The sequence below is a fragment of the Nelumbo lutea genome, chromosome 3 (genome assembly GCF_056320005.1).
Source record: "Nelumbo lutea isolate HS-2025 chromosome 3, American lotus-T2T, whole genome shotgun sequence".
Lineage (NCBI taxonomy): Eukaryota > Viridiplantae > Streptophyta > Magnoliopsida > Proteales > Nelumbonaceae > Nelumbo > Nelumbo lutea.
In genome coordinates this window covers 47,383,576-47,396,611 of record NC_142686.1, presented here as the reverse complement: position 1 = coordinate 47,396,611, position 13,036 = coordinate 47,383,576, and the positions used below count along the sequence as shown (strand labels likewise).

The following is a 13,036-nucleotide window of genomic DNA, read 5'->3' as shown; positions in this document are numbered from 1 at the left end:
CTGTTCGTGTACTAATTTCCCTGGCAGTTATGTATGATTGGCCTCTGTTTCAGCTTGATATAAAGAATGCCTTCCTCCATGGTGATCTTGTGGAGGAGGTATATAGGGAGCAACCACCTGGGTTTGTTGCTCAGGGGGAGGATGGTAAGGTATGCAGATTGAAGAAGGCAATTTATGGGTTGAAACAATCGCCGCGTACTTGGTTCGGGAAGTTCAGTGAGGTGGTGAAGAGTTTTGGAATGAAGCAATGCCAGGTTGATCACTCAGTATTCAGCTATGACTCAGAAGCTGGGAAGATCCTATTAGTGGTCTATGTGGATGATATTGTCATTATTGGCAGTGATAAATTAGGGATTAGCAAACTAAAGGTATTTCTGCAAAATCATTTCCAAACAAAAGATCTTGGAACATTAAAGTATTTCTTGGGAATAGAAGTTGCCAGGTCAAAACAATGTGTAAATCTGTGCCAAAGAAAATATGTTCTTGATCTATTGGAAGAAACAGGACTGTTAGGTGCAAAACCGGCTGAGACCCCTATGGAACCAAATGTTAAGTTGAGCAGTGAAACAGGAGAAGTATTTGAAGATCCTGGAAGGTATAGACGACTAGTGGGGAAGCTGAACTATCTGACTATCACGAGACCTGACATATCCTTTGCAGTCAGTGTGGTGAGCCAATTCATGCAGAACCCTCATATACCTCACTGAGATGCAGTTCTTAGAATTGTAAGGTATCTGAAATGAACTCCAGGTCGTGGACTATTGTATAAACCAGGAGGAAAATTTGAAGTAGTGGAGTATACAGATGCAAACTGGGCAGGCTCAGTGAATGATAGAAGATCTACTACAAGCTATTGCACATTCCTTGGAGGAAATCTTGTGACGTGGAAGAGTAAAAAGCAGACAATTGTGACCAGAAGTGCTGAAGCTGAGTATAGGGTCATGGCACATACTACCTGTGAATTAGTGTGGTTGAGGAATCTTCTACAAGAAATTGGGTTTCACATGGATAAACCTATGAGACTGTATTGTGACAACCAAGTTGCACTCCATATCTCATCTAATCCTGTATTTCATGAGAGAACAAAGCACATAGAGGTTGATTGCCACTTTGTGAGGGAGAAGGTCCTTGCTAGAGAGATAAACACTGAACATGTGGGCTCGAATGATCAATGGGCAGGTTTGTTTACAAAATCTCTAAGCTCAGGGAAAGTGAACTATCTATGTAACAAGCTGGGATTATATGACATATATTCTCCAGCTTGAGGGGAAGCGTTAAAGTGAGCCAAATAGGGGTAGTTTAGTCATCTCATGTTTGTTAAGTACCTTGCTTATGTGGCAGTTTTATTAGAGATACTCTGCCCACACTTAAGGGCAGTTTAGTCTTTGTAAAGGTTATTAGAACCTAATAAACATTAGGAGGTCGAATGAACAATGAACGAATTATTTTTGACTAAACCCTTCTGTTCTCTCTTTCTCTTTTCTTCTTCTTCATCTTCTTCTTCCTTCTCTCCCGGTTCGGGTTACTGTAGCTTCATTCGAAACAGATACATATCATACCCATATCGTACAATACATATCAATTTTCAGGGTCACTAAAACACTACATACTAATATTTAGGAGGTTTCTATATGTTTAACATTAGAATCCCTCCTAACATATTTATCCTTGAAACACTGGACCAAAAAAAAATCACTATTTGAAAACTCACAATACACAATTTTTGTGTACTATGAGTATCAATACTTGAACCATGACCGGGATTCAAGAGAGGCTTGATTCAGTACAGAGTGTTTGGAAAGCGATTACGCGTTTCCATGTGTTTTTGTATTTCACAAAGTTCAAGGTGGGGGAAGGTTCTAGAATTCATTTCTAGGAAGATGAGTGTTGTGGAGTTGGAAGATTATGCAAGGTATACCTTAGGCTCTACAGATTATGCAAGAATTCATTTTCTTTTTAATTACTACCAAAAAAATGGTGTCCAATCCATTTGCATCCCTAGTTACAAGGACGCAAATCTAGTGTACTCCAGAAATTCTCTAACAGATCAGTTCTTTTCACTTGATCGAAATCTCGAAGATGAACCCAATCTGATACACAAGTTTACCCACTGTTGCTACCAGAACACCAATGCTCTTTGACCTGCCCTCAAATACTCTTCTATTCCTCTCATTCCAAAGTGACCAGCAGACTGCAAACGGGACACAGCTCCACAGGATCCTGGCTTTCTTGCTCCCTTTGAGTTTTGGTCTTTAAGAGAATAGTTCTTCTGGAGAAGAAGGTTGAAACAAACTTTCTCCAAACAGAAAGAAGTAGAATTTCCAAATAAAGTTTGCCATAATACAGGAGAAAAACAAATGAAGAACCATCTCCTCCTCCATGTGACAAATAACAGTAGCTCGCCATTTTAAATCCTCTATCCTTCAAGTGATCCATAGTGAGAATGCTGTCATGGGCTACCAACCAAGCAAAAGGCCTCCACTCTTGGGGGTACCGGGTTACCCCACACTCCTTTTATCTGACCTGACTCTAGGCTCTCTTACTAATGTCTTGTATAATGACTTTACTGAGAATCTTCCATCTTTGCTCTCTTTCCACCACAAACCATCTTTCTGGCAATTGAAATATTTATTCCTTCTAGTTTTTCCAGCAGCATAATACACTCTTCCACTTCATGGTCCAATAAAGGTCTTCTGAATTTTGGATTCCAGATCAACTGCCCCCCTCTCCTCTCACAACACTGATCAATTGTAACTTGTTGTTCAGTCAGCCTGCATAACCTTGGGCAAACCTCACACAGTTTTCCTATTTCAGTCCATTCATCTTCCCAGAGCCTAACCCTATATCCATCCCCCACTTTGAATCTAACCAAGCCCCTGAACTCCTGATTAAACCTCATAATTCCTTTCCAAACACTTACTCCATAAGGAGCTCCTTACTTCTCTTGGCTCCCACCCAAGCCTCACTCCTCCATAAGGCTTCCTTTTCTCTCTCTTGCCAAAACCTCCACAGCCATTTCCCTAACAATGCTTTATTAAACATTTTTATCTTTCTCAGCCCTAACCCCCCCCCGGGCTTTGGCTCACATACCTTTCCACATTTTACCAGATGGAACTTCTTGGATCCCCCACCCCTTCCCATAAAACTTAAAGATGAGAATCTCTCTTCAGAATTCTCAGATGCAAGATGAGTGGAAGTAATCAACAAATGGACATTTTACTATAAAATCATTTTACATACATTTATATGCAATCAGGTAAAGGTATTTGGCATAATTCCACCCCACTAGAGTGGAACCATTTGCATGGCTGGTGGCACTTGACGGTACTCTTACAATGGATCACCAAAAAGAGAGGAAATTCTCACTAAACAAATTTATGTTATATGTGCAAGAGCAATGAAAAAGATGTTAAACACCCATTATTAAAAAATGATACGATCCTTGATGATTTTCTTTGGGCCTAATATTCAAAGTAAGAAGACAAAAGATTTATGGAGTCACATTAAGGATCATTTAAGGCTTTGTGCAGATATTGGAAATATGATTGGATTGAATTTTATTAGTCAACCCTAAGTAGTTGGGATTAAGGCTAGTTAAGTTGAGTATTGGATTGGATTTTAGTACAAGAATTTTTTAATTTTACTGAAAAAAAAAATGACAACTTGCAGTCAATGGCACAGTGACAGTGCTCATCATGCTCATCATGATCATCTAAGCCTCATCCCAACTTCCAACTATATGGAGTTGGCTAGGCACAGTGGCATTGCTAAAGCCACAAAAACCACAGAAACCACACCTTCAGAAAAAGAGCAAAAATGATTTATATTCCTTTAATGATGACTACATTATGGGAAAAAAATGAAAGTTACCATGATTCTTAGACTACATTTTACAAGCACAGTTTCTGAATTTTTGAATAGTTAGCTTCCAAATGCATTTTGCTAGAACTTAAAAGAAATACAAAGACAGATTGCTCACCGGATATTTTTTGGCAAAAAAGATAAGATTCTCCAGTGATATAAATCCACCACCCCTGAGGAGAAAACATAACATTCAGATATGATGTCTTCAAAAGATGAGCATATGAAAGGTAGCATTTCAAGCCAAGCTATTACACCTAAAATCTGTTGAAGGATCTGAACCTTGCCAGCCCATCTCCTTCCAAAGCTCTGATTTTAGAGATGGGAGTTCTCTATTGGGATAAGCCAATTCCCACAGTTCTTTGAGTGCATCCTGCAACCAAATGCCATTTCAGATCACTATCATGGGTATCATGGGGGGAATGGGTTATAGAAATTGGTTTGCATGCTAGTGTTTTATCATAATGTAATGGAAACAAATACCACACACAGACACAGCATATGTGTGTGCATGGGTGAAGATTCTCCACCCAACTCTTCATCATAAAATTTTCCATTTTTGCTATGCAAGAGCAGCAACTTTGTGCAAAACAAAGCCAGAAGTTATCTAGTTTTCCACTCCCAAGACCACAGAATGTTGATCACATAGGGGATCCACTAGATTAACCACATCTTCAATGCACAAACTGCATCACTCTAGACACAACTACATGATGAATTACTGAACCTTTTCCCCAACAACATTTTTCTTTTGATTATTAATTTCACATTTTATTAATTGGTGACAAACGAAAGAGAGTAATATATTAATTTATTGTACTTGTTGGATTTACTGTATTTTTGTTATAAATTTATTTTCAGTAATTATGTATTTTCATTATAATATATTGATTAAAATTTATTAGAGATTAAAATTATTGCAGATTACACTATTTATTGATTAATTTAATATATTTTCAATATTTATTGTATTTTTGTTATAAATTTATTTTTCAGTAATTATTATTTTTCTATAAATTTTCAATGATTATTGGAGATTAACCTATTGTTATTTATTAGCCAACTAAGAGGTGGCTTGGTAGGTTAGCTGGTTTGTTCCAGAATAGACACGGATTAGATTCCCGCAACAACCAACTTTTTTTTTTTTTTTTGGGGGGGGGGGGGGTATATTAGTCTGGTGCATATCACTAAATACCAAAAAAAACTATTGTTATTTATTAAAGATTAGACTATTAATTTAGCTGAAATAAATTATTGTTACTTTTGTACTATAAAAAAATTTGTTAAAAGTAGTATATAACATAAATAATTATAATTATTTAAAACATTAAAATATAAAAAATTGTCTACTCTTATGTGTTTCTGTTGTTTCACTTTCGCTTACCAAAGCCCATGCATCGCACGGATCCCCGCTAGTAGAAAATACTATGATACAAGGCATGCAGCTCAACCTTATTATAATAGAAGTTAAACAGCTTGTGATGGAATAAAATCAATAGCCTATGTTCACATTTATTAAGTTTCTGTTCTTAATTTTGTCAATGCCCAGGTAAAATTTTGTTCTTTTTCAATAAGAAACAAAATGCAGTATAATAAATTCAGTACCAAGGGAACAAGGACATTTTCAACTCAGATCTTAATAGACAATATCAGAATTTTGGAGATTAAGTTGGACAAAGGATTACTTGGTGTTCCACACAAGAACCATCAAAAGGCACTTCCAACCTATGCTGTAGATTTCTGAGCCTTTCTTCCTAGAAAGATATCAAACCAAAGCATAATATGTTAAATACATTGTAACAATAAGGATGTGTCATTTTATCAAAACATCAGCAGACATAGAAAAAAGATAACAAGCCAAATCCTATAAAAAATAGAAAGTAGATAATAGGCAAAGTGGAAAATATTAATAATTCGCTCCTAGAATGAATCAAAAGAAAGTACGTTTTCTTTATTTTGATAGTATCCAGCCCTTATATACTCATTATCCAAGGCAACAAACCAATATAGGATCATGCAATAAACTAATCAAATATATGCATCTACTATCCATAGGCACCAAATATTTAAAAGAGAATGTAGGCTTAACACCTCTTGGGCATGCCTCAAGATGCAACCTTACTTAGACCTCAAAAGTATGTCTCATATCAAGCATAACCCCTTTACAGAGGGTGTTCAAGATCATGTATTAGTTGAAAATATGATTCACATTATAATATTGAGACTTCAAATTGTTCCTTTTTAATTTCGTTCACTTTCTATAACATATTGTGCTTTTCAAGACATTAAAAGTTATCTTTGTCAAATCTATCTTAAGACATTTTCTTGCATCTTTTTCACTAGTTGAACCATTTAATTTAGAAGTCTGAAAAACAACCCAGTTTGTTGTGGCAGCATGGTTAGGAGCCCAAAAGGGCTTTAGGTGTCTTCCTAAAAATCCTTTTATCTTTTTTTAATTATTGATACTTTAAATGGAGAAAAGAGCTTCGATAAATGGAGAGTACAGTCTATAGGGAAATGTTCAGTGGGTGAGTGAACAAATGGAGTGATGAATAGTTCAGACTGGCCACATCATATCTTCAGTTCCAGAAACTGAGTGGGTCTGTTAGGGCAAGCTTAAGTAATCCTATTATGAAACATTCCCCCAACCACACACGCAGATGCCCAAAGGCACAGGCAAAGAAGTCCCAAAAAAAAATAACTTAGACTATCCATCAAATAGGGGAACCATTTTGGATTGGCCATGTGCACACACCCCCAGTGCAAGACAGCCCTAGTCACCTGCATTTATTGGATCTCTGCCTTAGAAACATTGGCCACTGAAAAACTCTTGTAGTATTTAAAAATTCCCACATGGTAGGGGTGGGCTGCTGGCTGAAACTAGACATGTGAATGAAGGTAGATACTATGACATCAATATACCTGGATGAGCTCCCAAGTTAACAAATATATGCATCAACAATTCTAAGTTCAAAGACTAGGATTTTTTGTGTATAGTAAGCCAACCGTAACTGGTTAACCCTCAATCTGAGAAGTGAGAAGATCATTTTTAAATGCAGAAGAAGTGAAGAAACCACCAACTAAAAGAAAAATTTGAAGAAAGTGGACCAACTGCAACCCAACCTAACCTGATTTCAACTTCAGGTTGGGTTGGGTAATGCAGGGATTGAAGAACTCCAGGTCTGACTAGGTTAGGGTTTGACTACATCAGGTTGAAAGTTGGGTTGGGTGTTCCAGTCCTCAGGTTTAGCTAGGATTGACCCTAATCCAGCCCAACTTACACCCCTAAATATTAACTGCCCAGTGAGAGGTTGTGAGGTTTCCTCTTTCTTCCCCCATTTTGGGAGTGAGAATATCCACTACTTCCTTATCCTTTTGATTGTTGATAAAAGTTTTTGTTGATGCAGTTGTTACCAGTTAACGGTTCTCGTTTATTACCTTGATGATAGGCTACCTAATTGCCAAACATCATACAGACTAGTTCATAACTTCATATAATCTCCTTGTTCATTATATTGCTTCCTCTTCAATCACAAACCAAAAAGGATATTATAAATACGTAGAGTATAGCAAACTGCTCTAATATAACAAGGGAAACATCTAGTTAGAAGGTTAGAAGGTTTAGACTGGCCGAAACTGTCGGAGGAGAAAAAGAGGTGGCTGGAAAGAGAGTTTGAGATGGTGGAAATTAGGGAAGCAATCTTCTCAATGGTTAGATCTAAAGAACCTGGACCTGATGGATTCACCATGGATTTTTACCAGGACTGCTGGGAGATTCTAAAACAGGATATCATGAAAGTATTCAATGAGTTCCACCAGAGGGGGTGATAAATCCGGGACTAAATTCAACCTTTAAAGCTTTGGTCCCAAAGAAAGTGGGAGCAAGTCAACCGAGAGACTTTAGAAACATCAGTTTGGTGAATAGCTTATATAAGATAATTGCCAAGGTCATGTCTATAAGAATTAGAGAGGTGCTTCCAGATTTAACCTCAGAAAATCAAGGAACCTTTGTAGGAAATAGACAGATTGTGGATCAAATTTTAATTGCCAATGAATGTGTGGAGGATCTGAAGAGAACAAGGAAGAAAGGGATTGTATGCAAGTTGGACCTAGAGAAGGCTTATGATTGATATGGTTGATTGGTCTTTTTTGATGCAAGTGTTGGATTGCTTTGGCTTCGGGAAGAAATGGTGCAAATGAATACTGGGCTGTATTGAGACTTCATTATTCTATCCTAGTGAATGGAACTGTAGTGGATCACTTTCCAGCTTTAAGGGGAATTAGACAGCGGGACCCCCTTTCTCCTTTCCTTTTCACCTTGATTGCAGAAGTGTTGGGGAGGTTAATTGAGAGAGCATATTAGTGAGGTCTAGTGAGGGGATGGAGGGTTGGAAAAGATAGTATGCCTATTACTCACTTACAATTTGCTGATGATACTATCCTGTTTTGTGAGGGGGAGGATGTAAGATGGGCTAGAAACTTGAGGTTGGTGGTTCAAGTATTTGAGCAGATGTCTAATATGAAGATGAATTTTGATAAGAGTTGTGTGATGGGGATTAATATGGAAGAAAGAGCTATAAGGGAAAGGGCTGAAGCTTTGGAGTGTGTGATGGCTCAGTGGCCTATGAACTATTTGGGGATGCCCTTAGGTGACATCCCGAAGAAAGAAAGTTTTTGGAACCCTATAATTGATACGTATCAAAAGAAGCTAGCCACTTGGAAGAAGAACTATGTATCTCTGGGAGGCAGAATCACATTGATTAAGTCTACATTGGCAAGTTTGCCTGTGTATTACTTATCAATTTTTAGAATCCCAGTGAAGATAAGTAAGTTGCTGGAAAAGTTGATGAGGGACTTCTTGTGGGAACCAAGGAAGGAGAAGAATGATCACAAGGTAAATTGGGATTCGGTCTCTAAAAGTAGGGCTGGTGGAGGGTTAGGACTAGGTAATGTTCGAAAGAAAAATGAGGCTTTGTTGGGGAAATGGCTATGGAGGTTGGAAGGTGAGAGGGGGAAGCTGTGGAATAGAGTTATTTTCAGTATTTATGGTCAGGCAAAGGATGGTTGGGATACAAGGTCTTTGGCAAGGTCAACTAGAGCTTCTCCTTGGAAATCCATTCATGCCATTTTTACCTTCCTTCCTACAACACATCAAGTATGGCCTTTGTTATGGGAATCAGGTAAAATTTTGAGAGCACATTTGGGTTGGTGATTTTACCTTTGAAAGACCAATTTCCTTCTCTTCTCTTCTCACTTTCTCGGTATTAGGGCAAGTTTGTGTCTAGTTTCCAGGTTCTTCTCAGTCCAACTTTGGGTTTGATATGGATCTGGGGTTCAGGAGAGGCCTAAGGGATTCGGAAGCTGAAAATGCAACGAATCTTATTCAAATCCTAAATCGGGTGGTGTTGGATCCCTCTAAGAGGGATAAGAGACTGTGGACTCTAACTCCCTCCAGGACATTCTCTTGTGCTTCCTTCTTTAATTCCCTTTTGCATTCTACCAGTAATTTTGCACAAAATTTCCCAGTTAAGGAAGATTGGAGTAAGCCAATTCCTCCGAGGGTTGGAGCTTTCTATTGGGAAGTTTTCTTGGAAAGATTTAATACTTGTGATTTACTCCAAAAGAAAAGGCCTTATTGGTGCTTTGGTGCTTATCTCCTAGTTGGTGCATTCTCTGCAAGGCTAATGGTGAAAGCTCCCACCACTTATTAATTTCTTGTCATTTTGCTTTTGTTATTTGGGATTGGTTTTCTTTCTCTTTTTGGTTGCAGGTAGAACCCCCCCCCCGGTCAAACATCCAAAGCTTGTTTAGCTCATCGTTCCTTAGATGTCCAAAGAGAAGGGGAAGGATTATGTGGAGACATGTGAGGGCTGACTTGCTTTTTTCTGAAAAGGAAAGAAGTAAAGAAGGTATTATTGAGGTCATAACAGTTAGGGTGGTGCATTGGATAAATTCTGTACAGCTACTTGATGATGTTTCTATGGCTATGCTGTTGAACAACTGAATAGAAGTGGCTGACTCTGCATCAGCTCGATTTTCTGCTGCTCCTGTGTGGTCACCTCCTGTCAATGGATTTATAAAGTTAAATTTTGATGGGAGTAGTGAAGCTAGGTGTCTTCAGAGATGAGGAGGGGAAGGTGTTAGCAATGTATTCGTGCTCCATTGGGGTTGGGGACTCTCTTAGAGCTGAGATCTACACTGTACTGGAGGGTATTAGAAAGAGTAAGGAACTGAATATACAGAAGTTAATTATTGAAGGGGACTCAAAGTTGGTGTTAATCTGGTTACAGAGGGGAAGCAGTCTTTCGAAGTTTGCTAATGAAAGAAAGGAAATCAAATGGCTAACTAGGGGGATGAACATCCAATTTCAGTGGGTGAAAAGAACAGCAAATGTGTTTGCAGATGCTTTGAAAAGCAGGGAGTGGATAGGGAACAATTGTACTGGGCAAAGCAGGAAGCGGTCTTTCGAAGTTTGCTAATGAAAGAAAGGAAATCAAATGGCTAACTAGGGAGATGGACATCCAATTTCAGTGGCTGAAAAGAACAGCAAATGTGTTTGCAGATGCTTTGGCAAAGCAGGGAGTGGGTAGGGAACAATTGTACTGGGCTGTATTGTGAGATGTTATTTTGCTCTCTTGTAGAGAGTTAAGTCTTTTTAACTCTCTCTGGATTTCTGTACCTATTTCTTATTAATCTAATGAAATTCTGTTATTGATCAAAAAAAAGCAAGGAAAACATCTTGTTTACATCATACTTCCATGTATTGACAGAGCTGCAACTTGGAAAATAATAGTTTTGGCACTACTTTGTTATGCTTTCAGAAACACAGTTGTGATAAGAACAAGGAAAAGACACATTATAGTTTTGGTATTTTAACCTGTTTATCTTCCTTACGATTACAATAAATAAATAAATAACCACAGGAAAGTTTAGGGTTAAATGGTAGGGTAGTTGAGATTGCATAGGAAAGGTTGGGGATCCTCATGATGGATGCACAAATACTCTGTTCCTTTGTTAGACAATTTTTAACACAGATAGCACAAAATGAAAGAAAATGCTCCTCACTAAAACATACAAGACAGAGACAATCGGATAACACTGAAATAGAAGATAGAACAGCAGGAAGAAAAAAAGAATACTCTTAATGTAAAGCATCAACTATGAGCCAGTCGGTCTTACTTGTAAAGGACTAAGAAAAAGTGGAACATTCCTCTTATCTTGTCTAGAATTAATGTTGGAAGGAAGAGGTAAAATCCTTCCAAGCATTGATCCAGATCCAAGGACAATGTTTGCTGCAAAGAACAAGATGAACAATCAATTTATGGAAAGAACCACTCTGTGGAAGGTACTGAAAAGTATCCAAGCAAATAATATGTTATATAATAGACTTACAGCCATGATTGGAAATGGTGATGTGACACGATGATTGATTAATATTGAGTTACTTAATGAAAAGATTCAACATAGTCCATTCTAATATATAAAAAAAAAAAAAAGAATCCATACGATACAATTAATCTCTGAAATACAAAGCACGACATGTAGCTCAATGAGTTCTTTTTCTTATCAGATTGTTCACTGGCTTCTTGCAAATCCTTTTCCATGTCTTATGGATCAATGTTCCCCTCCCTTATTTTCCTTCTTTTTACCTCAACATGGTAACTTAGTTAATCTTTAATGCATATGACTCAATAAAAATTCCATACTAAAGAAAGACCACATCATGTCTTTCAACAAAGAAAAGAATTATGCTCTAGAGCTATTCTACTGACTATCTGACAGCCATGAGGTTGATGTGATCAGATCTACACTAAGATCATTGTATTATCTTTTTAGGTAGTTATGTCTTCTTTCAAGCCTCTGGCAATCCAAAGTAGTCTTTCATACTCCATGAGATAGGGAACAGGAAAAAGAAAGTCAATAGAAAAAAAAAATCACCAATGTGTCATCTCACCTTGTATGTTTTTCTTTCAAACCCATTTCAAAAGGACAATCAACTTTATGTGTAACTATGCATCTTGTACACATGTACCCTAAGCATGTTATGCAATCCAGGTCTCTGTTTTTGAAGTGTAATAGGCATCTTGATACTGTGTTAACACACAAAAAAAAACGCTGAGGTGCATGAACTCCCACATACTGCATGCATCTCTTCAGTGCTGACAGCAGAAGAACTAGGGGGGGGGGGGGGGGAGTGGTAATACAGATTTGTTTCTAATTACCGTTACTTGTTTAGAATGGGTTATATTAGTCCATTCAGTTTTGTGACTTTTAGTAAGGGTATTATGGGCAGTTCTGTATTATTACTCAAGGTTATATTTGTAACCTTGCACTGTACAATTCGGATACTTGCTTTTCACATCAATCAGCAGACTCCATCTCCAGCACGAGTGCTCCCTTTATTTCTCTTCCCCTCTTTATCTTCTCTTCTTTTGTTCACATAAACTATACCATATTCATAGTATCAGAGCAAGGTTTGTTATCAGATCGGGTCAGAGTTCACTTCTCGCTTTATTTCAGTTTTTCTTTTCCTTGAGAAATATTGAGGGGAATTTAGGTCTGCCTCCTCTTCATTATTTCTCTTGATGTTTCTTTCTCCTTTCTCAAGTTTTGTGATGCTGAACTGCAAGACAAGGAGAAATCAAGCTGATCAAGTATGATATGTTGATTATGAGTCAAGGCAATGATAATGCAGAATGCGAGGGGTGAAAGTTGTGAAGTGATGATTATTCAGTTCCTACTCTTGGTTCTGTGATCCACAATGGAAGGAAAGTGTAGTTGGTAAATTCTTGGAGCTGTGGATTCTCTTGGGAAGGTTAATGACTGATCTTTACGTGCTGAGATGGTGCTGATGAATCTGTGACTTTAATACTTGTGATGATAGAATACCAGATTTTGGTGTTAAATATTGTGTTCAACCAAGTGGTAAATAAAGATAGATTCTAAGTCATCTGTGTCTGTAACACTTTACCTTGATTTCCTATCCACTCAAATGATTTCTAACAAATTGCCATGCAGTGCTCAACCAAGTGAGTGGTTAATAATTTGACTAATAAAAAGCCAAAATTACCTATTCTGAGTGGATACAGGAGGATGCATAGATTAAACATGATTATGGATCTCATTACCCATGAAATCAAAGATTAGAACTAGCTTGACTTTCTTTGATGTATCC

At 37.6% G+C, this 13,036-nt stretch overlaps 1 protein-coding gene across 1 annotated transcript in view; it reads right to left on the bottom strand.

Moving 5' to 3' along the window:
* LOC148864752 (ELMO/CED-12 family protein) overlaps positions 1-13,036 on the bottom strand; it is a 35,736-nt gene that overhangs the window by 8,405 nt on the left and 14,295 nt on the right. Inside the window, exons 4-7 of the mRNA XM_088978163.1 lie at positions 11,041-11,153; positions 5,547-5,615; positions 4,119-4,234; positions 3,980-4,034 (exon numbers count right to left, since the gene is read on the bottom strand). Of these exons, the coding sequence (XP_088834289.1) occupies positions 3,980-4,034; positions 4,119-4,234; positions 5,547-5,615; positions 11,041-11,153 (353 nt within the window). The remainder of the gene's footprint in view (positions 1-3,979; positions 4,035-4,118; positions 4,235-5,546; positions 5,616-11,040; positions 11,154-13,036) is intronic.